This window comes from Falco peregrinus, chromosome 10, assembly GCF_023634155.1.
Source record: "Falco peregrinus isolate bFalPer1 chromosome 10, bFalPer1.pri, whole genome shotgun sequence".
Classification (NCBI taxonomy): Eukaryota; Metazoa; Chordata; class Aves; order Falconiformes; family Falconidae; genus Falco; species Falco peregrinus.
In genome coordinates this window covers 30,886,066-30,913,911 of record NC_073730.1, presented here as the reverse complement: position 1 = coordinate 30,913,911, position 27,846 = coordinate 30,886,066, and the positions used below count along the sequence as shown (strand labels likewise).

General features: G+C 41.1%; 3 protein-coding genes across 7 annotated transcripts in view; 2 read left to right on the top strand and 1 right to left on the bottom strand.

The window, feature by feature from the left end:
• Positions 1–1,920, bottom strand: part of FGGY (FGGY carbohydrate kinase domain containing) — a 325,638-nt gene extending 323,718 nt beyond the window's left edge. The window contains exon 1 of one of the 4 annotated variants that reach the window (XM_055814962.1): positions 1,899–1,920. The gene's annotated coding sequence lies outside the window, so the exon portion shown is untranslated. The remainder of the gene's footprint in view (positions 1–1,898) is intronic. The other 3 variants (XM_055814957.1, XM_055814958.1, XM_055814963.1) reach the window with 3 other exon arrangements.
• MYSM1 (Myb like, SWIRM and MPN domains 1) lies at positions 1,905–21,448 on the top strand. Of its 2 annotated transcripts, XM_055814950.1 has the most exons (20): positions 1,982–2,111; positions 3,708–3,783; positions 3,968–4,038; positions 5,065–5,142; positions 5,278–5,304; positions 5,827–5,905; positions 6,634–6,732; positions 7,359–8,119; positions 9,308–9,438; positions 10,633–10,736; positions 11,694–11,771; positions 12,882–12,970; positions 13,292–13,346; positions 13,431–13,481; positions 14,208–14,282; positions 14,567–14,755; positions 14,994–15,126; positions 17,079–17,184; positions 17,307–17,364; positions 18,191–21,448. In XM_055814950.1, exons 1-20 carry the CDS (start codon positions 2,035–2,037, stop codon positions 18,353–18,355), a joined length of 2,502 nt encoding a protein of 833 aa, XP_055670925.1. In that variant the 5' UTR covers positions 1,982–2,034; the 3' UTR covers positions 18,356–21,448. The 2 variants fall into 2 exon arrangements, with proteins under 2 accessions (XP_055670926.1, XP_055670925.1); XM_055814951.1 differs by lacking the exon at positions 14,208–14,282 and having other exon boundaries at positions 1,905–2,111.
• A 136-nt stretch (positions 21,449–21,584) lies between these two features.
• TACSTD2 (tumor associated calcium signal transducer 2) lies at positions 21,585–27,846 on the top strand. Its single transcript, XM_027792662.2, is given in 5 exon segments — positions 21,585–24,995; positions 24,997–25,055; positions 25,058–25,172; positions 25,174–25,241; positions 25,244–27,846. Coding segments are annotated over 5 exon segments (675 nt in total). The 5' UTR covers positions 21,585–24,801; the 3' UTR covers positions 25,483–27,846.

Genomic DNA, 27,846 nt, shown 5'->3' with positions numbered 1-27,846 from the left:
GTAGCTTAGTTAAGCATTGTTTGGTAAAATCAAATTTTATAAAGCCATCTATTATGAATAAGGAGACATCTGCATCCTTAAGGATATAGAGCATAGAGATGTTGGAGTCGATAACACTAGTTTTGTTTAGCTTGTGCAGACCTAACTGCAAAGGTGCTGTCAAAAAGAGATCGATTTGCTCTCCCTTTCAGTCCAGCCATGCATGCCTGCTCCAGGGTTGTATGCCTGAGCTGATCCAACTTATTCCACAGCTGTAACTGAACCAAAGGAGAAGCAGGGTAGCAAAGAGCTGAACAGCACTGGCTCTCCTGAGGTAATATAGTATTAGCTTGGTTTATGCTTGTTGTAATTTTAGTCCAAATCAGTTTGCCTCACATGGGGCACCAATTGCCGCAGCACAAACAAGCCAGTGAGTGACAAAAGACTTTACCATCAGTCAGGTTCTACTGTCCATGCCCTTTCTCTATAGTCCTGAGGCCAGATCACTCAGCTCCTTGTCTCTGCTACCTCTGCGTTCTTCCTTCTCCAGGCTCCTCCTCCATCCAGCCTCCCCTCCCACACTCCTCAGGGCTATTAGCGGAATGAGCTACAGCTGCACATCTTCCATGTCAACCAACCCACTGCCTTCGAAGCAAGGCTACAGCTGCATATTATCAATGTTAATCAACCTACTGCCTTCATTCCTCTACCTATGCTTATTACAGTATTGCTCTCTGAGCTAATTGGAGATCAGAAGACATCTCCCTGCAAATTTACAAGTGTGGGGTTGCTCTGTTCTAGCTTTACTAGATTCATTCCCCATGCTAATAAATCCTACCAAGAGGCTTGGTATAAACCAACTAGAGGAGTAGTGCGTGCTCAGAACTCTCCTAATGCCATGATGTCTAATAACACCATTACGTCCCTGCCCATGGCAGGGTGTTGGGACTAGATGATCTTTAAGGTCCCTTCTAACCCAAACCATTCTACGGTTCAGTATTGGACTGGACCCTCTTTAGACATTTCTGTATTATACCCTATGACATGGCATTGACAGATCCTGAGATTGTAACAATTATTTTTCTGTCTTTCCTCATGCAATGCTATGTCTAGATTTTCCTCATGCAATGGTATGTCTAGATTTTGTGTTTTGAAGTAGAGATAATGAAAACAATCATATTTGCTGTTTATTAATTTCACCTTCAAATCAATTCCAGCACAAAGATGTTCAGAATAAAAAGGTTGCAACAGAGTTTATTGGTTCAAAATACTCGTATTGTCATCTCTTAAAACAGAAAAGCTTTCTTGAGTCGATGGAAGATTCTCTGTGGTCATTTTCTACACAGCGATAATCAGCCCTCCTGGCTCTTCACACCTCCCTTCAGTACACGATTAGAAGGCCAGTTACCACGAAGGGCCAAATACTTCTTGTGAGGTGAAAGACAGACTTAAGAGCGTATGAGAGTAAACCTGTGATTTTTATAGCTGTATTTACAACACTTCAACCCGACCCACACAACATCCCGCTGCTGTCACCTTCCAGATGAACGAAAAGCCACAACCGCACGCTGGGAGGCACACAGAGGCCAGAAACACCGACACCTGCGGCACGATGCACCGCCACAGGGTCCCTCTTCAGCCAGGCCGGGCCGGGCTCGCCGCGGGCAGCTGGCTAAAGCGCCGCCAGCCGGGACAGGCGACTGCCGGACGGGTCCCGCCGCCCCGCGGCCCTGAGGCAGGGCGGCCCACCCTCACGGGACTGACCCCCCGGCGACAGCGGCCTGGGCGGGTTCCGACCTCCCTCTGCCGCAGCCCTGCTCTTCCTCCCCCCGCAGGCCCCCGCGCTCCCCCATGCCTGCCTGACACCCACCCCTCTCCCCCGCGCTCGCCCTCAGCTGCCCTCGGCGCGCCCCGCCTACCCCTGCGCCATCTCTCCGCCTCCGCCCCGGCTTCTCCTCAGGGCGCGGCTTCACCAAGGGCTACCGCGCACGCGCCGCGCCCCGTTCCCGCCCAACCGCCGCCGCCGCGTCTCGCGAGATCGTCGGGGCCGGTGTCATGGCGGCGGCTGCTGAGGAGCTGGAGGTGGATATCGAAGGGGACCCGGCAGCTGTGCCTGGAGAGACGGCGCCCGGGTGAGTGAGGGCCGTTTGGTGAGCTGGTAGCTCTGCCGCGGCGGTAGCGCTGCCCCTTCCTCCTGCGGCGGGCAGGGTTTGTGCGAGCGCGGCGGCAGTTAGCCTGAGGAGGCGGCGGGGGGGCCTGCCACTTTCTGAGGTGCTGCCCGGGGTCCCGGCCGCCGTCGGGCCTTCCCTCCGCCTCGGGGGAGAGACCCAGGGGTCTCGCTGAGGGGCCCCGGGGCGCGGGGGTGGCGGTGTGGAGCGTCACCGGGCAGAGCGGGGGCCGCGGGGCCTGCGGAGCCGCTGAGGTGAGTGCAGAGCCGGCGCCGTGGGCCCTGCGGCCCGCGAAATGGGGGCGCTCGGTGGGAGTGCTGGGAGAATCCTTTGGGATACACAGCCCGAAGGAAGAACCTGCGTGGCATAACGGGTGGTGAACTTGTGGGCACAGAGGGTTCAGACAGCTGGACGTGGGAAGGTTCAGAAAACTGGTTGGACAACATCATGGTAAGGGGTCTGTAAACGTGCCGAAGTGAGTGAAGCAGCTGTAACTCCAAACCTGGCTATTACACAGGCTGGGAGAGGCTGAGGGATTGTGCCAGAGGCAGTGGCCGCTCGCACGCTATCCTAGCGCAGCACCTGCCACCGCAGGAGGTGGACTGCTGGCCAAAGGGCACTCCTCATCTGGCCCATCTCTCGACATGCTCCAAAATACAACAAACAGGACTTGTGTTGGTTTCTGGCTGTACATGGGGATTTATCCTTACCTCTAAAGAGGGGTTTGAACTGCTGATGCAAAGCGGTTTGGAGTAGCAGCTGAGTTTAATTTACTAGCATTGGAAGGGATATAGGGCTAACGAGTCTTTAGAGAAGTCTGAATGTTCTAGAAGCAAAAGATTTTTGAAAACGAGTAATTACGTGAATTACTAAGGAGATTTTATGCTGCATTAAAGTAGGAGACAGTTGATCAATGACCTTAATCGGTGACAAATTTCTAAAACTAATAAGTAGTTATTTACAGAAAAGATCAAGTACGATCTGAAGTCCCTCAGAGCACTAACAACCCTGTACAGTAGGATTCTATTAAACCTCATGTAAGTATGAGCTTTCCTCGGGAAGAAAACAGGTTTGTCTTAAGAACAGGGTGGTTTTACCTTATTGGGGGAAAAAAGCAGAAATGTCACGTGGAGATAATACAACTCAATAAAACTTCTAATATTCAAAAATGCAGTTCTTTATTTGTCCATAAAATTCTGTTTTCTTTCATGTGTGTATTTTTACATAGTCACTTTTGCTTTTAGTTTTTCTGGATGAGAATTTTTACTATTCAGGGTTTCACTGGTGTCTTGTACAGTCCGCAGTGAGATAGGTGAGGAGTTGCTACTGAGATTACTAAAAAAGATGATTTACTGAAGGGGGGATTTATGCTGCATCTAATGGAATACAATAAGAGGGTAACGTTATATAAGTCTGCAATATAATAATTTAGTTTTAATACCTAGTTCTGTCATCTTCTGTTAATGTTGTTGTTATCTACTGTATCTTTTTTTTAACTCTGACAGTGTTAATTTTGTTTGAATATGTTTGCGTTGTTTTGAATGCTGGAATTTTTTTCAGAGATGATGAAAACACAGCTTCAGGCCTGCTGCAGGATCATTATCTTGATTCATCTTGGAGAACTGACAACAGTCTCGTAAGTATTTTCTAAATGAATGGTACTTCTAGCAAGGTTATCAGAACTTCTGTTTCCTCCATTCTCTTCTCTCCATGTATCTGGTCTTTCAGGTTTTTAAGCAGTCCTGTTATGTATTGATTCTTGATGCTCAAGTAACACATGACAGAATTCAAGTATTAAAACGTACTTGCATTGTTTGCAGCCATGGACGTTGGATAGCAGCATTAGTGAAGAAAACAGGGCTGTCATTGAGAAAATGTTGATGGAAGAAGAGTATCCTTTTGCCAGTTTGCTTGTATGTTTTTCCGTAGAACAACAAAAAACACCCTGTTTCCAAAGGAACTGGACGAACCTTTTCTTAAGATCACTGAAGCACTGTCATCTTGTAGGTAGACTGCAGAAATCAGGGAGGACCCCTGAATTAATCATCTAGCTACCTGAAGCTTCCTCTGATGCTTCTGATTCTTCAGAAAATCAGTCCAAAGCTTGTAGACTTAAGCTGGCGCTGGCACCAAAACCAGCAATATTTGTCCCCACTTCCACTGCTTGTTCAGTGCCACCTCTGGTGTTGTGCTGATGCGGCTATTTGTGTGGCTTCATAGTGAACCTGATCAAATAGCTGATCTGGCTAAAAATAGCTAGTTCTTTTTGCTGAATTGTTCTTCACTTGGGCTGGTTTACTGTCTGATTTTTGTCTGGCATCATTCATACTTCTGCCAGTGTGCAAGATGAAAACAGGAATGAGGAGCTGCTGCTTTTTATTTTTCTCTTTTTTTAAGCAGTGTTTGCTTAATTAGTCTTACCAGTAGTAGCCTCTATGGCTTAAGTTGGCCTTGCCAGCTGCTAGGTAGGTTATAGTAATAGAAATCATGGGCTAATTTATTTTCATGCTCTTTTTGAAGTTGCGTGTAATAATATACAGTAATAGAGAAACAAGAAAATAAAGCAATTAGTTTTCCTAATAGAATGAATTATTGAGACTTAATTTGAAAGTAGATAAGGTACCAGCACAATGAAAATTACTTTATTTATATTCTAAGACAAAAAAGAGAAATCCTGTTGTAGAAACAGGATACCCAGTTTACTGCAGGTAAAATGAGTGTGGGGATTCAGAAGTCAAATGTCACTTCCTTGTGCGTTAGACCATTTCACACACTTCTACTAGTTTATTTCAGTTTTGAAAGCAGTGCATATTTGCTTCTACATGCTGAATAATTATGAACCAGTGTAATTTATATGATTATTAGAATTTTCATGTGTACAAATATCTCTGATGTTTTGAAAACTTAACTATTTCAGATATTATTTATCTAATAAATCACTTTCTGAAAAAATATGGCTCAATCAAAAGGAAGTGGAGAAAAGATCTATGAAAAGGTAAGCTGTGTTCTGGCAAAAATTATCAGTTGGATGAGAAGAAATGAAAAATCCTTCCAGAATAAGGTGGTTTGCTGAGATACACAACAGCATCACAATTATTAATTTTTATTTTCACTTTTTTTTTATTTGCAGCCCACATAAGAAAACTGGAAAAGTCATGTATGTACATTTTAATGAGTGTGTTGCATTTTTAAGTGTGGCATCTGTTTTTTATTAAGTTAACAGATACTACTTAAAAAAAACCCCAAACCTTACAGTTCCTTAGTTCCTTTCTGTTTGGCTGTGCAAATTTGGTTAAGAGACCTTTCAATGCAAAGAAATATTGCCGTCTGTAGTAACTGGCTTGTAGTAAACTATTTTGGTTTTTGTAGCACAGTGGTCCTTCTGAAAAAAAACCTTGTTAATTCTAGTCAGCTTTCTTGCCTGAACTTTTCTGTTTGCTGCTTCTGTGTATTTCTATACCATTAGTTGCTGGTGAATATTGTGTTGCCTTGCCATCTTCCTTTGTGATGGAGATGCTGACATAATTCTCAATATTTTATTTATCAGTCACATTCACGTTTACCTTGAGTTTTACCGAAGATGGGGAGTAGTCTTCCTGTCAGAAGTTGCCTTCAGTTGCTGGGATTTGAGAATACATGTTTTTAAGAAAGCACTAACTTCTGCTTCCTGTTTTTCAAGGGTGCGATCACCTGCAAAATCAGCTAGCTACTCGTTGAAGTGGACGTCTGAAGAGAAAGAACTGTTTGAACAAGGACTGGTAAGTTTCTTTATATAGGTAGTATTTTGAATAGAAGTCATTAGTTTATCTTAAATAAAATTATATTTAATATAAATAAGCATGTTTTATTTATCTGTTTCTGCTTTTATACTTCTAGTGTGTAAAAATAATTGCCATCTACAAAGGCTGTAATGATAAATCAGACTTATATTGATGAATCCCCCCCCAAGATGATTTTGTTTACCAGATTTTGTTCATGTGGGGCTGATTACAATTTGAGATCACAAACTATTTCAAGTACACAGCTTTATGGATTTTACAATCATAATGCTTTAGTTAACTACAGGAAATATAATGTGTTCTTGAGGCCAATCAGCTAATAAAGTTAAGTCCTTTAACTACTGTTGTAAGGTTTTTAGAGTATATGGTGGTACAGTGTGGAGTGTTTGCTTTGTCAAGCACAAATTTGTTTCAGTAGAATTCCTTGGGTTAGTAGGCAGCAAAATTCACCATGTACTTCAGCTGGGTGAAGATGATCATCTAGTCAGGCAGAATAGCTATAATTCCTACTGTTGGATGCAGTTTTCTTGGTACAATATGGATAGTGAGGTTCTTTACCGTGGGTTTGTGTTACTGTTTGTACATTTGTATGTATTTTTTTGAATTTTTTGAATTGAATAATTGAGTTTTTAAACTCTTTTGACACATAAAGTGCAGTGTCTGGTATGTTACAGTTTGGGTAACTTAAATGTGCTTTGTTGTGCTAGGTGAAGTTTGGCCGCCGGTGGACGAAAATTGCCAAGTTGATTGGAAGTCGTACTGTTCTACAAGTAAAGAGCTATGCTCGGCAGTATTTTAAGAACAAGGTAAGCAGCGTTATCTCTGTATTAGCAAAAGGGCTGTTGGGCAAGTGTGCTGTTGTACACATAGCTTGGTTTAAATCTGTCTTCTCAAGGTACTGCTGCTAAAAGTATGTACTCTATTTATTCCCATATTCAGAGAAATGGAATATGCTTATTTGCAGACTTAAATATGAAGTCAGAATTGATTGCAAATTCCTAGAATGGCTTCATTATTTTTATTGTTGGTATAAATAAATAAATGTATACACTTGTAGTCTCTTATGCTGTTGGTCGTTCGTCTGAAAATACTTGTTTTCCACTATACAGCTGTGTGTTGTAGTTTTAGCTTTAGCCTTATTTGAGACTTAGGGAGAGTTTTAAGAAGGAATTACTACTGTTTAGGTTTATTTGATTATTAATGATTTATTTTCATTTGAATAGAAATACATACTAATTCACGCTTGGGCTAGAAGTATACCTATAATGCTGTGTAGAAGTCAATTGTGATAGATTAAAATGTATCAAAAGGATGAGATGAGGAAGAAACGCTTCAGATTATCTGCTGTTCAAGTAAAATAGTTCCAATTATTTGGGAGTCAGAGGGGATCGTTTTGTTTTTCCCTCCTAAAAATACTTTGTATTTTCCTAAGGCAAAAAATGGTGACTCTCAAAAAGAAGAGCAAAGTCAGCGTGGGAGCAGCCTTCCCATTGAAGATGGGATAAGGGTAGAAGCATGGTCATCTGGGGTCTTGAGAGGCCGTGCAGACCCCAATCTGAATGCCGTGAAAATTGAGAAGTTGTCAGATGATGAGGAAGTAGACATAACTGATGACATGGATGAAATACTTTCTCCTACCTTCCAGCAAGAAACTGGAAAATCTGAATCATCTATTTCAAAAAGTCCAGTTGAAGAAACAAAGGGAGTGGAACACGCTTTTTCACCTGTGGGACACAGTTCTGCAGCTTCTTTACCTAAAGAAGATCCTCAACATACCAAGCAAGATACAGTGGATGCCTTAGTATTTCCAGGTGTCGCTGCAACATGTTCTCAGCACCTGAATGGTGATAAATCTGTGAGTTTAGATTACCACCAATACAATAATTTTATTGAGAAAGCTGAACAAGGCAGACTAGTAACATCTCGTGGTACTAGACCGGTAACTGACCAGGAGCTTAATGAGGAACAGAGAGACCTGGCTGATAATGGATTGCTTTTTCCTTCTCCCTGCCAAGTGGATGAGGATCATCAAGAAGAAGCAGAGGAGCTTAAGCCACCTGATCAAGAAGTGGAGGTTGACAGAAGCATCATTCTGGAAGAAGAAAAGCAAGCTATTCCTGAATTTTTTGAAGGGCGGCAGGCCAAAACACCAGAGCGTTATTTGAAAATTAGGAATTATATTTTGGATCAATGGTAAGATGCAATAATTACGTTTATTGAAGTAAGTGGTGAGGATGACTTGTGTCCTGCTTTGTTGTAGTTAAAACACTGCTTAGTACTCACAGCTTGCTTCTGAAAAGAGTAAAATTAATTTTATGGTGGCATTATAAAGATTGCCAGTGAACAGCTCTGATTATTAATGCTTCTTTTGAGTCTTCCCAGGTTTTTTTTCTGGCATTCTGGAAGCTAAAAAATAAAAATACTTTAAAGTGTTATGAAAATGAGTAGTGTCCTATACCAGAACAGGCTGCATCCATTTTAGTTATGTTAATTTATTACAATTTTTATCGTCTTGTAAAAATGCATATATGGTTTTAATAAATCGTTCCTCAAAATAACTGATTAAATTAATTCGGTAATGAGGTCTGTAGCATTGTAGGTACTGCCTTTACAGAAGGGCAGCTAGAAGAAATAGTCTGTGCTAGAGCCAATAATGTTGACCAAAATAATGCTTCAAATTAAGAATCAGTTTGGAGTAGTGCTTGCACACTTGAATATTTTATATTCCATCTTCAAAGAATCAGTTTAAGGAACTGTAGTGATTTGTGGGAGCCAGTTCAATACACAGGTTATTCTATTAGCAGTTCAGTTCTGCATGCTTGTGTCTGTTAGCTTGCTTTTAAGTAGGCAGAATTGCTGAGTTTAACTCTGCCCTTGTTCACTTATCTTGTGTATTGACAGCTTATTCTAGTTGCAGAGAAACTCTAGAATTCCGTACCAGAGAAGTGTTGAGCTGAAACAATTCAGTATCAGTTTAAAAGCAAGTAATAAGTGCATAAAGAGTGAAAACAGGTTTATTTATTACATCGAGGAATCCTGTGATTATATGAGCTATTTAAACTAATCTAATGAATACATTCTATCAGTTTAACTTCCAAGTAATTCATTGCTTCCTGGCACCAGTCATGTCAAAGAGTTTATTTTAACACATGGGACATAAGTTTCACTCTGCATAATTACGGATGTGTGTGAATAACCCTAAAATAAATTGCGTTTTGTGAAGTTTCTTTTTTTGCTGTGATTGCCCTGCACAGTGGTGTGCATTGTGGAAGGAAAAAAAACACTTCAGTGGCTCCTCTTAGCCTCAGCTTAAGCCACACAATTCCTTCCTCCTTCCATGATTTGTTTTACTATTTGACAGTGTGCTATGCTTTATTTTAGGGAGAGATGTAAACCCAAATACCTGAATAAGACTTCTGTACGTCCAGGCCTGAAGAACTGCGGTGATGTTAATTGCATTGGACGGATCCACACCTACTTGGAATTAATAGGAGCAATTAACTTTGGCTGTGGTAAAGATATTTTTATTGGAATCAATTCAGAACGCATCTCTTGTTTGACTGTCAGGGGTTTTTTTATTAAAATGAATGTTTTCATGTGAAGGCTAAACGTTAAGGTTAGTAGATGTGTCTTTAAAAGAAAAGTCGTAAGTTCACTTCATTGAAGCATGGATGACTGCACTGTATCAGAATCAAGTATCCATGTGGATAATCTTCCAAATTCTCTGTACTCTTAATGTCTTAAATAGTACTTGTTGTTACATTTAAGTTGTGAAGAAGACAATCTTTCTTTGGACTGTGTTTAGTATATTTGTGTTCCAGCCTATATGGCCATAGCCCATTTTGGTGCTAATGTTGAAGGACTACTTAATGTTAGGGTGTACTGCTGACACAGAAGGATACGCAGTAATCCTTACTAGGAAGGACTTTCTGAGAAGATTGTCTCTCATGACCTTTGAAAATCTTAAGGAGTTTGTAACCTGCTTACAAGATTATGGATTTTTGGTTTTACACAAGACCTTTTCTCTTTGCTTCCTCTTCCCCCCACCCCCCGCCCCCTGTTTACCACACGCCAGCTGCATTTTTTTTGTTTTGTTCTTTTCTTTGTCTGGTGGATTTTTTTCCTGATACTTGCTGTATCTGAAATTCTGCCCTCCTTCCACATATGACAGAATTCAAGTTTTGTTTCTTTTTGCCAACTGAATTATAACTGCTTCCTAAATAAAAACCAATGTCTTCATCCTCAGGGCTAGTTTTTTTACAAGATTCAAACATTAAAATTAGGTGATATGTTAAAAGCATATATGTACACCTGTAACATAGAGTTATAAAATATTTATATGTAAATTATAAAACTTATATGTAGTTTTAGAGTCTCTGGGTTGATTTTGGTCTGAAGCTGAATGACAGTCACCTAGGAGAGTAGCAATGTCCTGCAGATACATTTCGTCTGAAGTAAATGTTACTAAAAATAACAATAAGGAAGGAGGTTTTCCTGTCTTAAAAATGCTGTGGTAGTGGGCGAGGGCTATATCATCAGTCAGTAATGTGACCAAGAGGTGTCTATTCACTGTGGGCTTTTTGTTGCTTTTTTCTTTATGGCATTTGTTGTTAATGTCTTACCTATGTCATTCTTGGGTCTGTAGCAGTAGTAAGTGGCTACATACTTTACTGAAGCACAGTGCATCTCTCTTCTGTATCTTGTAGAACAGGCTGTCTATAACCGGCCCCAACCAGCTGATAAAACACGATCCAAAGAAGGCAAAGACACAGTGGAGGCATACCAGCTTGCTCAGCGCTTGCAATCCATGGTACGTTCTGGTAAAGGGGCGGTGGGCAGCAGAAAGCATTCAGTGTGAAGGAGGTCTTCTCATTTTCAAGCTAGGGCATGTCAGGAAACATCTTCCTCTCGTTCAGTTTGCAGTTTCATTGGTATGCCCTGTAATTTGAGTGTCAGTCTGAGTAAAAGTTCTGCTGTCTGAGAGGTGTCTGCCCTAATGTCTGCTATCTTACACGCTTGATTTCTGTTCAGGTACTTCACTACGACTGTGTTTCAGTCTTTTCCCTCAGCCCTCACCCGTTCCTCCCCACCTCTCTGTAATCTGTTAGCCTGAATTAGCCAGAAACTACTGGATTGCAGTGGTAGTATGTAATTAACTTGCTTCCATTTTAACTGTTAGGTACGGTAGGTATATGATATGGCTTACAGAGAGCCTTATGCACACAGTTAAGTACGATGGTAACGCATTTATAACCACATGAACTACCAAGGCCTGCCAGGTTTAATTTTCATATTCACATTTAACGTAGCATTTTTAAAGTACTTCTTCACAGCAATATAAATCGATTGGTGAGAGGATAACTAAATCAATCCCACTAAAAAAAATAAATTGAAATGTAAAGAACTGTAATGTACACTAGATGTAAACATACTGGGTTTATAGCTTTTTGTATTGTCTGAGCTATAAATCAGAGCTGGATAATAATGTGCTGTTGCTGTCAGAAATGTTGATGATCCATGGAACATCAACCAGGTGTTATGGTTTACAGGCTTAAAACCCAAAAATTTCACTGAGGTGTTTCATGACAGATGGTGAACTACTTCATTCTGCAGGACTCCAGGGTGTTCTTTCTTTTCTGGAAATATGTCATAGTGTCAGTAACATTTGTGTGGCAGTAGCCTTTTGGACAATGTTCTTACGGCTGATGAAGTGAAGCAGTTTTTTCAGGAGTAAGAACCTTGACTGACGTTGATTTGCTTGCTGCAGCGTACAAGAAGACGGCGCGTGCGAGACCCTTGGGGAAACTGGTGTGATGCAAAGGATTTGGAAGGACAAACATTTGAGGTAACCCTTCTGTTTTTTAAACTTTCCTTAAAGAATTAATTCTGACTAACTGCTAGCAGGTGGTGTTGCATCAAATAGGTAAGGGAAACAGTTGTGTAATAGGTACTTAACCTCTCTTTGTGGAAGCAATAATTTGAAAATGATGTAGCAGCTGTTACATCTTTATGCTGCTGATAAATCCAAATGTACTTCGGTGTTTGCAAAGGTGTTCCTGTTGTGAGCGTGTAGTGCCCTTCACTCTTCTATGCCCATAAAGCTCTTCGCCTTGTCTTGTGGGAGATTTCATGACCCTTTGTTTTCAGTTAACTGCCTTACTAAAGCTAACAGTAGGGGATAGGAGAATGACGTGTAAATGTTATTTTTTCAGTCCTGTATGGTTTCTTTGTGTTTATAATGCACGTGATTGAGTCTTAACATTCTGGGTATAGCAATATCCCCAGAAATACTGTGGTTTATTAAGTCCTTAGAAAAATCGTGCAAGTTTAAATATTTCATAGAAGACTCGGAAAGAAAATATCCACTTGTTCATTCCTACAATTTCAAATTATACAAAAAGTGAAGAACTGGAAACATACTGGTTTTGCTGTCTAGAAACCCACTTATATTTGCAACCTTCAGTCATGAGTATCTGTAACAATCCATAATGTTATAACACCATACCTGTTTTTGAGTAACTGTGGTTAGTAATTCCAACACTTTCTGCAAAATACATATTTGGATGGAAATTTAGTTTGAAAACACCCCTAACGAAGGGTCATGAGAAATTCTGGGCATGGATTGTAAGGGTGGATTTTCTCCTTCGCCAATCACACTTGCATTTGTGCATGATTTGCTGTACAGGCTGTGATTTTACTGAATTTCATTGACTTGGAGAATGTAATAATTCTCTCAGCGGGCGTCTTGTGGACTAGATCTCTGACGGTCATTACTTTCACACTGCTCAATTCTGCTAGGGCTATTGCCCACTGGCTCGGGTAGTCCTGTAACGCAAATCGACAGCATCTCGAGAGGATGCTGGTGTTAAGAATTTATTCTGGGCTGGTTTTGCAATCACTACTGAAAGAGCACTTAAGACATTAAGGTAGAGTTAATTTTTTAAAATTTTTTTAGCATCTATCGGCCGAAGAATTAGCAAGAAGAAGAGAGGAAGAAAAACTGAAACCTGCAAAATCTTCTAAAGGTTCGAGACAAATAAAAAGGTATTATTTGATGTACATCATGTTTAAACATAGGTCTTCTAGAAGTGAAAAAAATGTCTTGCATAGTGTCAGGCTGGAACGCCGCAGATGATTAATATGTGTTATGGTCTGAAATAACACGTGCAGTTTGAATGTTTCATATGGAAATTCATGAGTGTGGGTAGTGAAGTTTCTGTACTTGGTGGAAGTCATCCTAGTATGGGATGGGAAAATCCAGTAAAAAACCCAAGATTATTCCTCCTCTGCCAAGGAGACAGTGGAAAACTTGAAACGTTCCCTCATTGTCCTACATCTTTAGAGAAATTTTCTTTCATTTTATAGTTCCTTTGATCCCTTTCAGCTGATACCGTGCTGTTTGTTCACTGAAGAAAAACAGGTATGTACCCATGAGTGAATAATCAAGAATGCTTTATTATTTACGGTACTTTTCTTATACTCATTATTGTGTTTATCACTTCAGGAACCTTTTCAAGTGAAAGTGTCTTCCGAAGCACTTTTAATAATGGATTTGGTGAGGATTAAGCTTTGTCTTTTAAAAAGCTATGATGTATATGTTGTGTTGTGGTTTTGTTTTTTAATGGGCAGCACCAGAAATTTGAGAAATGCAGTACTTTGCATTCAGACCTAAAGCGAGAATCTAGTATTAAATAAAGATTAAAAACCCCTAAAGATGCATGGGGTTTTTTTATATTGTGCTTAATGTACAACCATTTACCCTCTAGAAAACCTAGTAAGAGTGTTACTACCTACTACAGTCTGTCATACTTGAAATATAATTCGCTTAAAGCTACTTTCTGCAATAGACTGCCATTTTGAAATCCTGTACATTAATTTTCTACTAGTCTGGGAATTGATGTTGTGTTTATAGAGCAATGTGGGGGGGTGGTTGTTGTTTTTGGTGCTGTTTGATCTTAAGAACAAGAGGTTGTACCAACATTTGTGCAGTTGTTCAGCGTTGCACAGGGTTCAGTATTTAAAGCTACCATTGCTGCATGTATGGAAGTGTATAGTGTATTTGTGTAACGTGTATATAATAAGCAAGCGTAATCTTTTCTGTTTGCTTTAAGTGGAAACACTGGGTATTTGAGAATCCCTAGCTGTCCTAAGTTTTCCTTCTGTTTGTCATTGAGAAGTTACTCCCTTGCAGCTGTGAAGCCAATGTATTCTGTTGTCTGCAGAGGGAAACTAGGAGAAATGATACCACTTGGACTTTAATTACTGTTTAATATCATTTTAGCACTCTCATGTATCTATGGCAGAAGTAATAGGGCTGCTAGGTGGAAGATACTCTGAAGCTGATAAAATTGTAGAAGTAAGTGTTTGTCTTCTTATGTTTTCTCTAAAATACTAAAACTGTTATGATAATACATATAATTTGAATAGATGTAAATATTACTTCTGAAGGGCAACAACTTAAATATATGAAAGTTGAAGTTAATTGTTGTAGTCTTGAATGTTAAGAGTTACGCTTATGTTCAAGTGATGGCCTGTCCTCTGTCATGAGGAAGATCTGGTATATGACTTTTAAAATTCTTTAAGTTTTATTGAACTGATGGAGATTTCTTGCATTTATCCATCTGGAGACCTTTTTAACAGGTTTGTGCAGCAGAGCCGTGCAATAGTCTCAGTACAGGACTGCAGTGCGAGATGGATCCCGTATCTCAGACGCAGGCCTCGGAAACGCTGGCTGCCAGAGGGTACAGTGTTATCGGGTGGTACCATTCCCACCCGGCCTTTGACCCCAACCCCTCCATACGAGATATTGACACTCAAGCTAAATACCAGGTACTTGTTGGTGTGTACATTCAAAATAAATAAATAGGAAAAAAAAACCCCACCCCAACCAACCACCCTAAAGCCTCTCTGGCATTTATGATCAAATACCATTTTCACTGTAATGCATCTTAAAATCAGTTTATTGATAAATTGACATTAATTCATTTGTAATGTCAGAATGCTGTTCTGAAAAAGGTTGTATTTCTTGTATGTGTCTTTTTTTTGTGTGTGTTTTTGTATTTTCTAGAGTTATTTCTCCAGGGGTGGTGCCATGTTCATTGGAATGATTATAAGTCCTTACAACCGAAATAATCCTCTTCCATATTCCCAGATTACTTGTCTAGTCATTAGTGACGAGATCAGTTCTGATGGTTCCTACCGTAAGTATCAATATTTTATCCACTGACTTCATTTTTCTTTTCCTTTTGGATACTAAGAGGAGAAACTTTGTCTGTTCTTGAACTTGAGAAACAGGTATTTGTAGATTTATGCTGGTAACTTCTGCTGTACAGAACCAGGAATTTCACTTAGAGTAATCCTGCAAGTAGTCTGTGCTGTCATGACAAGAATAAATAGGTATAAATAGAAGATTATTTTTCTGTATTAACATTTCCCACAATCTGTGAAAGAAATTAAAGGTTTGGGACAGGGGTTGGGGTTGTTTACACACAGTATCCGTATGAACAGCTGAGAAACCCGCTCTGCGTGTATTGCGTAGACTTTGCTGTGTAACAGAATTCTGAACAGATCCTCTGATCAAGGAGACAGAAGTGTAATACCAAAGAATTGGCAGCTCTAGCGGCCAAAAATCCTTATTTGAGTAACTTTGCAGTCAGAAGGTCAAAGGATCAAACTTGCCAGCTGTCCAGGAAAGCACAAGATGGGAAAGATGAAACGGTGTGCTGGCATGAATCCCAACTGAAGCAAACAAATTCTTGATTAAAAATATCACTGGCGTTTCATGAAAAAGGGGTGATTTCCCTTCTTGAAGAGTTAAGAACGTATCGCACAAAATTTATGGTGTTTCAAGTGATCAGATCTCCTTCCCTAATGTGAGAATTCCCATGATAACAGTCTATGGTTATGGTAGCTGCCTCTTCGCTCTCCTCCTCCCTCCACCTGTTTGTCACGATTTTTGCATCCAGACTCCAAGGTTTCCAGTTTCCTTGGCAAGGCAATAGCAGAGGCCGTGTGAGCCAACAGTTCCTCCTCTTGTTTTTTCCTGTGGAAGTACACAAGGGAGACCATCTGCCTGGAGGCTTGCTTCCTCCTCCCAGGGGAAGCGAAGTGGTGGCCACATCTGTGCAATACTCCCTGTTCGCCGTACTGACAGTCCCCTGATCTCGCCCGCATCCCCCATGCATCCCGCCCTCATGGTGTGGGGGTAAACTACGTAGAAACTTCATCTTGATTGTCTGAGAGGACTTCATATTTATGTCTCTCTCCTGAAACCAGCTTGTTACAAAATGGTGTCTCCTCTGGCTCTTTAGAAAAATTACAGCGTGGCAGCAGTGGATAGAACTATACACTCCGCAAATGAATAAGAATGAGTATTTCATATGAGCCATAAATAGTTAAAAACGCATTCCGCGTTGAATGCTTTTCACATTTGAGATGTGTTCAAATAGCAAATTGTATTTATTGCTCTCTTTTTGCGTACCCTGAGGTCTAGTTGGAAAGCATGCGTTTCATCTCATTAAATTATTACGCTCTTGGAAAGGCTTTTTCTTAATTTATTTTTAATGACTTACTGAAATTTACACTCTCTTTCGTCGTGATTTTTGGTAACTGAATCGTGTTCTGCAAGTAATACTCTGGTGTTCCTTTGGAATACTTTCAAAATTCCTCTTCCCCCACCTGCAATAAACTAGAATTTCTTCCTTTAGGAGAAAAATTCCTCTGAAATCTGGAACAATAGTCAGCCGCTTCATCAGCCAGTTCATACATGAAAAACCCCACCTTTTTTATTCACTTAACCACATAGCTCTTAGAGTACGAAAATGGGACTAAGTTGTAAAAACTCAATTTATTTCACCATTTTTCTGTTACATTGTTGGTTTCTGTGGGCTTCCTTATGGCGTGAGGAATTGGCGAGGGCAGGGAGGAGAACAAGTTTGTTCCCTGCTCCACCAAAATGAAGTTTGGAATCCGAAATGCGTCAGACTTTTACTTTAATCTCCTTAACACTGGCAAGTAACAGAGCTGCAGCCTTCTGCAGGCAGGAATAAATTATGAATGGTGATGGGGAAGGAAGGGGTTGCGTTTAGAACTAAACAAGAAAAAAAGCTGAGTGTACCAGCAACACTGAATGACCATGTTCAATTGATTACAGGCCTGCCCTACAAATTCGAAGTACAGCAGATGCTGGAGGAACCTCAGTGGGAATTAGTATTTGAAAAAACGAGGTGGATAATTGAAAAATACAGATTCTGCCATAGGTATATGTCTCCTTCTGTTATAAAGAATAGCCAGTTTAGAATTCTTGCATGTTTATATTGATGTTTTAGTAAAGGTGTGTGGCTGCTTTTGACAGCACTACTATTTGTTTTTCTTCCAACAGCAGCGTCCCCATGGATAAAATTTTTCATAGAGATTCTGACCTGACTTGTTTGCAGAAAGTAAGTTTTCTACTTTTAGCTTTTTTAATTTAATTTTTTTTTCAAATACAAATTTGCTTTCTATCAGCAGAAGTCACCTGAAGTTACATTTTTACAAATCGGAGAGGTAAACTAATCACAAAAAATGACTTCTGTGGTGCAGCTTATGTAGTTAAGCACACGGTGAAAATCAGAGTGCTCGTTTGAGAGGGTTGGGGGCAGCGGTTAAGTGCAGATACTGAGTTTTAACCTCTGTTTGGAGGAGAACGGATGGCAAATTAATCATGGTTGAGTGTTGTATGCCTTCAGTGGTGAGAGCTGCCTGTATTTCAAGGGCAGATCTGGGCTTCCTAGTCCTTTGTTCGATCAGGAAGGCAGTGCTGTGCCGTGCTGCTCATGCATAAGTGACAACTTTAATTTTCCAGTCAGCGTAGTCATTGCTAGCAAGTTCTAAATAACTACAGCTGTAACATTAATTGCACAAACAAGACAGAAAATCTGCCCAAAGCTAAAGACATAAACAGAAAACACGTACACAATAATTACCCACTTCTAATTTTTCTTTCCCTCTCAACATGACTTTACTTACAAACAACTTAAATCTAAAATTGACTTGGTAGAATACTCTTGAATTTAGCTGTTGTGTAATTGGTTTTAAATCACCCATGTGTTCTTGTGTGACTGTTCCTTTTTAGAACATATATTGTACAGTTGAACGCTTTCTGTAATGTTAATCCTAAATAAATAAATCAGAATAGTTTTGGAAAACTTACTGGCTAGAAGGGGAAAAAAAATAAACTCAGGAAAACTGACAATTAAAAAAAAGAATCTTCTTTCTTTTGACTAGCTTTTGGAGTGCATGAGGAAGACTTTGGGCAAGGTAACAAACTGCTTCATTGCTGAAGAGTTCCTGACTCAGATAGAAAACTTATTCCTTTCCACGTACAAGAGTGAGCAAAAGAGTAATGCCGAAGAAAATGGGGATGCATGTTCAAATGAATTGCCAGTCTGATGGCTTTAACAAAACACAGTTATGGAATTCTGATTTTATTTTTTCATTTTCTTTCTCTCCTCCCCATTATGTCAGCTTTTGCAGAATTATTGTCTGTTTTAGTAGTAACTGTTAAAGAATCCAGTGTCATCTTATTGTTACGGTTTAAACATACTTTGAAAAACCCCTAACGTGTGTGGGCTGACTACATGAGGAATACTTAATTCTAATGTTTTGTAAAAAAACGAGTGCCACAGTATTGATTGACCAACAGTCTGCTGTTTTGGAAGAAGGACAACCTGTTGAGAATACTGTGCTTTAGTTTCCAAGGGGAGTTTGTCCTCTCTCAAGTCTTCCAGTTTAGGAATTTTTTCTTGGTTTTTGTCTACAGGTACACATCTAACTCGGGATGATTTTTTTCCTTAATGCTTTAGAGATTATAAATTTGAATTAATTCACAAAAGAGAAACTGAAATGAAAATATTGTAGCTCACTGATTTCAAACTTTCCTGATATCCGGTCTGAAGTTTTATTCAGTTGTTGTTTAATACATCATCTGATTTTTTTTTTTAATCCCCCCCCGATCCCTGTGATCAAGTAGCTTTTTGGCATCTTCTTTGCTGTCTTGCTTCTGTATCGGGGAGGAAAAGCTGGCAAGTTCTCCTGACTTCTCAGTAGTGGTTGTGCTTGTTTCCAGTGGAAATGATAACTCCTGTCTTATTGCAGGTTGCAATCTTTCTGATCTTCCATTCTGTGGGGAGGTGTTACGTTGTCCTGCCAGATCGCTGTGGTTTGGCCTCTTCTCATTGCCGCTGTTTCCTGTGGAAACAAGAGCTCTTGACTGATGGCAAACTGAGGGCAACAAGCAGAAAAGTATTTGTCTTTTTAAAGAAAAAACCCACCAACTTTTATATTGAGTCTTCTCTATAACGTGCAGTTCAATAAAAGTACACTGCTTTTTGTCAGTTCTTCAGTTAGCATTTCGTACAAGTATATATTCATATAAATTAGTCATAGGAGGATTGATCTTGATCGAGAAGTTTCTCGATCGCAGCTTGGCAGTGTTTCCTGAGCTGTATCACTTTAAACCTTTACAGAAAAAATGCGCTTAAATTTTGCTTTTGAAGTCATGAGGAAACCTGACTTGTACACAGTTACAACTATTTACACAGATTTATCTTGGGCAGAGTTTTTCAGCGAGGTCTGAAATATATTTGAAAGGATAAAGCAAGCAAGACCTTGACTTTATATCTAGAGGGGGGTGACAATGGACTTGGTTCAGATTTTAAAAAAACCTATATGTGCGTATATCTAGTTCTACGTAACATAAAAGGAATTTTAAGATTTTATATGTTTACATTTTTAACTTCATCTTTTCATTTGTATAAAGAGTTTGAAAAGCTTTAAAATTGTAGAGCTGCATCCCAAGGAGGGAACTCCTTCCCAGGAAGTTAACAGGACTTTGTTTGTCACGCCTCATAAAACGTTAGGCTCTTTCTCCGTGGACGGTGCAGAACCCAATTTTAGGAAAATGTGAGCCCTTGATGCTCAGTGGTTCTCCCAGTGCAGATTAAAGAGCTGCGGGCTTAAAAATACTGGGGAGGGTCTGTGCTCTCTTCTGTGTTCGGATCTGCTGGTGGGTGCAGCTTCACATCCCGCTACTGTGTATCATGTACAAACTTGGTGTATCCATCTACAGAAGGCATGTTGACTCGGTCTGCATATACTCTACAGTGTCATCTTTGGGACTTGCTAATCAAAAATCCTGCATGGCTTTCTGTATTTCTAGTTTAAACTACGCTCCTGGTGAGACAGCATTCCTTCCCTGCTTAGCTCAGAGTGGTCTGCAGCGTCAGGTATTCTTTTGCAGTTCTGCGGAGGTTACTCTAGAAAAATCACCCACAGTATAAATGTGTGTACTAAAAGCTGTAATTAGTTCTGATTTGTAGGAAGATAATTTTGATCCTCTTGTGTAACAGAAGTATGAGGTAGGTAACGTTTGTTGTCCACATATGGTCTGTTTCCAGCGACTTCAGGATGGAGGTCGGTATTACTCAGGTAGTGGTAACTGTGCTGGCTGCTTCTCTCTTTAATGACTAAAATTACTGAAGAAAGACAGTTGTTGTATTGGATTTAACAGCGATGTTGCACAAGGCAAGTTTTGAGTAAAACATGCTTTTGAAGCAGTTTGTCTCTTGAGAAGAAGACCTGGTGCACTATGGAGCATTTGATGTGCACACTCAGGCTCCGGATTTTAGAGTTCATTAGCAGGCTGGTGTGAGCGGAAATGCAACTGCTAGTACCAGCGTAACCCAGTACTGTCACGCGGTGTTGTATGTGAGTTGGAAGTAGCACATTTGTGATGCTAAGTAATAATTCTATCGGCAGGAGCCGTGGTAAGAAAATGACTTAACCTGCTTTTCATAATTTATTTTGACTGTGTGGTTAACCATATGAGTTTGGAAGTTGCATGCTTCTAAGGAGATAAAAAGCTATTTTACTAATATTACCAGTTCTGCTACCAAATACATATAAGACATTAAATAGTTTTCTTGCAGAACTAATTTTTTTTTTCTGTCCAGCTTTTCTTTTCACGCGAGCTTTGTTTGTGTACCTCTCGCAGACTAATCTGCCCTTTCTTTATGTAAGACCAGCTGTTGTGCCTTGCCAAGTTGTTGCTCAGGAGGTGGGAAACGTTGGAGTACCAAATGGAATGATACAGTTTAAACTGGAAGAGCCAACAGTTTAAAAGTTAAACAAAGGGGAAAACCCAAACCCCCCACCCCCCATGGTATTTGCCAGAAGTGACATCCTTTATGAGTGTTGACTGAGTCAAGTATCAGCAGTGCGTCACCGGGATACGTGCCTCGGGGTCCAGGGGAGGTGAAGGGAAGGCCCTTTTATTTTTTTATTTAATAAGTAATTTTCCGAGAACAATTCAGTTGAAGAAAACAAACAAAGCCCTGAAACAAACAAAACCAGACCTCAAACCAGCTGAACAAAAAAGGTTGACACTTGCCATTGTTATTAAGTACCTTTTCCCTTTTGCTTGCTGCTTTGGTGTTCCTGACGTGGTCGAGTCTGCTAATAAAGACTGTATATGCAGTACCCTGAGAGGTGTGTCCCGTGTCTGTAACGGCCGCTGGTCTCATGAGCATCATCACATCTGCTCGCTCTTTACTCCGAGTCACGGGGTGGTTGTTGCCAAGTTTAGCAGCACTAGAGGGAGCTTTGTTTCAGCCGGTACAACACCGGGCTTTGAACTAGGAGCAAAAGTTACTAACCGGTTATTGCTGGGGCATGGGCACTTCTGGCTGGTGATGACATTTTCGGGGCAGTAGCTGTGTACGTCGCTATAGGTTTGTTCCTTTCATTTCCTCTTAGAAACCCTCTGCTTTGGTCTCCTCGGGCACGTTATCTGGTGGGACTTGGTGGCAGGGATGCCAGGAGGGTAGATCGCAGTTTCCACAGAGAGCATCCTGGCTGTGGGATCACCGAGCCAGTGCTGTCAGGGCTTGTCTTCACGGGCAGCTCCAGGGAACTACCGCGGTGACCATGGGGTTGCCTTTCACACCAGCATGTTCCTTACCCCCCTCTGATTCAAGCTGGTTGGCTCCAGCACGGTTCCCGCCAGCCGCAGGAGCTGGATGAGCTCCCCGCGTGGCTGGCAGGGCACGGGGCCTGCCCGGCAGTACCGGGCCGCCAGGCCGTCCTGTTGCGCAGGGGGAGCGGCGGGGCAGGTGGGAAGCGAACAGCAGGGAGCTGTTGGGCGCGTCTGGCGGAGCACTGCACCCCGGCGCCTGCAAGGGTGCTGTGCTGCTGCTGCGCACCCCGCCGGGGCAGTGAGGGGTGTCGGGATGCGTGCAGGGTGACCATGTGGCCCCCCCAGAGCTGGCCTGTGGGAAGTAGCTGGTTGGTAACGCCCCAGTGAATATTGTAATTGTGTTTGATACCGGACAAAGTATTTAATGGCCTAGATAAAAGCATTCTGGTTGTTTAATTGGAAATGCCTTGCTGTTTTACATAGACCTAGTGCCCTGGGTTTATGAGATTTGGAATTGTGCCGAGAAATTGTTTCCGTGGAAGCAGAGATCACTAAAGAAATAACGCACTCCCCATCTCCTACAGGATTATTCCTCTTACAGCCTGCTGTTCTGAATAATTAACTCTTGTAGTGCCGTTACAGCTTAGTGTGGATTAAAGGAAATAATACTTTCCTTTCAATGTCATAGAAGCATTACATGTAGAGATATATAGATATTTTAATATCTATATGGGTATATTTATATTTGCGTGTGCATATATATGTCTATATAGATATTTGAAGACTTCTGTCTTTAAATTAAGTCTGTTCTCTCCTTAGTTACAGAGGGGAAAATCCACCAGCAAAAAAAAAAAAAAATCAATGGAGAAGCACACTTTCATTTTGGCAACTGATGCGGCTCTGGCAGGGAAACTTGAAATTATTCCTCCTTTGCCCTTGTCTTGCCACTGTTCTACGCTTTTTGCCTGGTGACGGGTATTTTGTAAAACTACTGTGGTGCTTCTAGCCACCTTTGAGGGAAGGGGCAATGAATGTAGTTTTTAATTAAGGTACGAGCAATGAGCGTCTTCCACCAGTAGGGAGAATGGCCCATCTCGGGGAAGCTCTCCAATGATAGTACGAGGCTGAGACCAAGCATGACCACCTGTACACATACAAGCAAAGTACTATTTCCTGAAAGTCCTGTTTCTGCCCATCCATGTGGTGCTTTCTGAGCACAAGGGCAGCGCAGCTCTTGACTGTTGCTGTACGGCCATCGCTTCCCTGAAGCCAGTTGTGAGCTGCCGAGTTTACAGCAGTTGAGGCTCTGTCCTCCAGAAAGAAGGAAACCAAAACTACTCTCTCTAAAGTTCATAATGTGAAATAGAATAAAGACAAGGCATGAGTATGTAGGTGACAGTTAAATTGATCTTGACTTGGAAGGAGGGATATGAAGTTTAAAAAGAAACAGATTATTATAGGTAAACAAATGACAGAAATTAAAAATGGGAAGTTACTAAACTTAGCAAAGGTTCATCAATATGCCAACTTGAAATACTTAGCAATTTTAATAATAATTTTCGCTGTAGTTCTCAATTATTTTCTAAGAAAGGTACCTCCTGTTATTTTTTGCTGAAGGAAGGGGAAATAGAGAGGTGTGACAATGTGCTATGAAGCAGCCAGGAGTAATTTGAAGAACTTGTCTCATCTCTGCTCCCTCAAGAAGTGTATGTTTCTGTGGCTTATTTAGAAACAGGCCTGGCTGCAAAGTCCGACTCCGGATTGTGCCCTTCTCCAGGGGCTACAAGGCATTTACACCTGGAGCTTGGATTTGAAACTTGTAGTGTGTCACAAATACTCCGCTGGCGGCCAGCTCCCCACGGCTCCCTGACGTAAGCCATCGGTACAAGCAGCCCAGCCTGCGCTGACCTGAAGCAGGGCGGGCCCCCAGAAAAGCAGCACCGGCTGTGAAAGGCGCAGCTGCGGGGGTGGGCGAGTGGCGTATACGCTGTTCTGTGGCCGTTACTGGTCCCAAAATAACGACTTATAAAATGTCTGACGGTTTGACAGACCAGATGAATGGGCCTTGCTTAATGCAAAGTGGAAAATACCTTTCAGCTGCTGCCAAAACACATGAAAACGGTAACGTGTGCTGTGTAGATCATTAGGGCACCTGGGAGCAACTGGAGTGTACTGCAAAAGGCATTACTCGAAGTTCAGATTTCCTCAAAAAGAACTAACAACTTTGTAAGGGTAACACAGGCATGAAAATCATTCCTAGTACTGCCTGGGGGGAGGGAAGCTCTCCCTGCTGGAAGATGAGACAGCTCCCGTGCTCTGTAAGTAGGAGAGCAGCCATCAAACTGATGAATAGTTGTTCCTCCAGATTTGGCAGCTACTCCAGGCAGCATATATAAAACTTCAAATTGCTTTATTTTATAAATACATGAAAGTAGAAAAGAAGTAGTACATAACTGTTAAGGATCTAGACAGTGGAGTAATAGAGCAGCCGTGTGATGGAAGACGGAGGAAAAACCGTGATGGAAGTGGAGGAGTAAGGTTTCTTCCAACAGAAATGGGAGAAATTCTGTACACGTGAATTTACACAGTTCATAGAAAGTCTAAAGAAAGGGAAGGGCGAGCTGCTTGTGCTTTAATCCGTCAGGGAAGCCCAAAGTGCTTCAGGTTGGCCAAACCTGTGCTTCAGGTTGGCTTTTGTCTCTTCCCTGTTGTTTCCTCATCGAATAAGAGGGAGGGCAGGCATCTGCAGGCAGGAGTTGGTGTCACTCCCTGAGAAGTAACAGATGAGAGCGCAGCTTGTTGACATCTCCAGAGATGCCAGTTGTGTTGGAAGGAGAACCTGTTTGGTGGGTCTGATTTGAACCTTGATGAAGGCTGCAGCACACCAGTGTGTACAAGTGAGTAGACTCCGTGAATAGACGGAATGTGCCCAGGAGGGACTGAGAACTGCACCTGCACGCTGGTGGGTTCAGATCACCAGGTGGGCTGTTCAACGCTGCCCGCAGAGCGCGCGCTGATGAAGGCAGAAATGATCCCTGTGAAGAAGAACCATTTCTGGGGCCGTCCCCATGGGCTGTCAGGTACTGACAGTATTTATGATCCAGACTGTGAGAACAGACTCCCAAAGCAGGCAGCGCAATCAAACTGATACTTGCTGGTGTGCGAACACTGCCAGAGTAAGAGAACCGAAAAGGGCGACAAAAGCCTGATTTGCACTGAACTGGTTAGAACAAGCTGCATCTAAGTTGAATTGAAACACAAAAAAAGTTCCCGTGCCTTTGATGTTCCTGGTGTACGCCCTGAAACATCTGCTAGAGAGCCAGTGCAAGCTGCACCCCAAGTACATGGAAGCCATTAACTGTGATGCCCACTTACCCAAATCTGCCTGAGCAGGAGTGGTGCTGAGGCATCTAGGTGTGATGTAGATAGAGCTGATGTAGCATATTACTTTGAAAAAGATGTAATGGATGGCTCTGTATTGCATTCCAACTGCTCATTAACTGCCTCTGCCAATGGAGATGCTCTAGATACTGAAAAAATACAGATTTACTATGCTGATGAAAAAACACCAGTTTTGCGTGAGACAGCTGGTTGCCGGCTTTAGTGCTGCAGTGGTGTGGTGGTGCTGACTGCTGGCTTTGGCATCGCTGTGCTAGTTATTCTGAGGTGGCTGCAGACATAAAAATATGAGAAAGTTGAGATTAAAGAAATGGGTGAAATAAGCGCACCAAGCTCACAGCTGTCCCGATCTGAAAAAAAGAAAGGCAACAACAGGAAGAGGAAAAAAAAAGAAAGCACAAAATACAAATAGTAAGCAGACTCAGCATATGTGGATGGATTTGGAGAGTTTTTTTCCTTTCTACAGATTTGTACAGCGATTGTTCTAAATTAGTTTAGTAAGAATGACTTTTTTTGTGTTTGGGTATAAATTAATTTGGGAGTCAGTTACCTAAATATTTTAAATGCATCCTAATTTAGAAGCTAAGAAAATTGTTACAGCTGTCTATTGAACATAACGCAGAACGCTCTCACTAGTACTGCAGGTCTGGTTCAGCTTGCATAAATACTCTGAGTGCTTCTTGGTTCATTTACTTATAGAAATTCAAATACTTGCCTTGGCATAGAGTTATATAGCTGCTTTTCTGTTGGCAAATACTTTTTTTAAAAAATGTGGAGGTTTGGGTTTTTTTCTGTAAAGTTGCTGGAACTTTTTTTAAGCAAATAATTTTATAAGTATTACTAAATAACCAAATAAGGTTGTGATAAGCTACTCTGCGGCACCAGAGGCTTTTATACAGTCATTTGTCAGGAAGCGTTCCTGCAGTCACTTCCAGATGTGGAGATCCCAAGTTTGTATTCAGGCAACACAGTGAGCTATTCCCACTTGAGCTCTTTAACAAGGTTCTGACACTCCTAGGCAGGAAGGATCCCTTGATCCCAATGCAAGTGTAAGTTAACCTTGGTGTTCTGCCCAAATTCAGACTCCGGTAATAGCTTTCTGTCTACCTAAATTCCCCTTTTTAGTTTTAACAGGAGGGGATATTTTCCAGTGTTGTACAGCTTCACAGAAAAGCTGCACAATGCTTCAGGACAAGCTGAAAAAGAGCTTTATTCTAGTAGAGCTGCAGGGGGAATTTAAGAGCAGAGTGCGATTACTGAAGTTGGAATTTGGCCAAGACACTAGAATTGGACTTCTTTGCTACCTACTCATCTGCTGCGTTCCTTGTCTGGGAGGTCATATTCACCATGAAGGACATTTTAAAGAAAATAATGCTAGTTGTTAGACACTGAAATATTGGCAGTTATATTCTCTGTGCTGTGTATGGGTGCCTGAAGTCCCACCAGTCTAATCTGCTTACGTTCAAAATGACACCGCTACACCTAGGCACTGCAGCAGGGTCAGCTCTTGTATTCTGTTAATTACTTTCAACGTTACTAGTTTGTAATTCTAGTAAGTCAGTAATGCGCTGCTTCTAGGGCAAATGATTAAATACGCACCTCTGATTCTACTGAATGAATAGGATACCAGGAGAAGTGACAATGCTTTGGTTCTGTTTCTGCCTTTATTTATGCAGAAGAGGAAGAAACTCGCTGTTTAGGGCGTGGGGGTGTTTGTTTAATATTTTTGGCTCAACATACACCATTTCCATTTAACCTTATTCTTGTTCACTTACCTGCTGGAAAAATTTGGGCTTTGGGTACACAGAATGGGGCATATACATCATGTTTCCCCAAACCAAAATTTTTTGCAATTGCATCAGCAGTATTAATACATTCACAAAGTTTTGGCGCAGAGTCTATAATTTATTGCGTGCCTTGCAGAAACACCTCCAAGCTGGCTGTTTTTCAATCAAGTACATATATCAGCACTGATAGAAGATTAAGTGAGAATTTAATATCTGAGCTGAATTTTCCCAGGTCACAGGAAAATTCAGAACTCAGCCTAACTCCACACAATTTTGCAATGAGGCTTTTATAAAATGGATTATATTAAAAATCTGGAGCTCAGTAACCTTCGGTGCTGAAGAAATGTAGGATGAGAATAAAAATTTCCTGAGTACGTTGCTTAACCACTTAACTTACGCAGACCTGATAAAAGCTATGTGTTTGAGAGGCTTTTGCTGTCCTTCCATCAGCGAAGACCATGAGATGTGCAGTCTTTTCTGGGCATCTACTGTGCCTTTCAACATTCTTTTAAAATCACTGCATTTTTCTCACTTCTGTCACAAGAAAAAAAACACTCAAGGTGAATGATGCGGGTTTGTATTAAAAGAGAATATAAACATGTAGGCATAATTTTTATTAGAAGAGGCAAAACCGACTAATTGTTGAAAAAATCTTAACAGTTAACAGTTTCAGCATCTTTCTTTGGCTGCTGCTTTTCTTTTTAGAAGGTGAGATTGAGAAGAGAGGTTGTTGTGGTGCCATTCATATTTATATTATTCATTAAAGGACTGACCCATGAAAA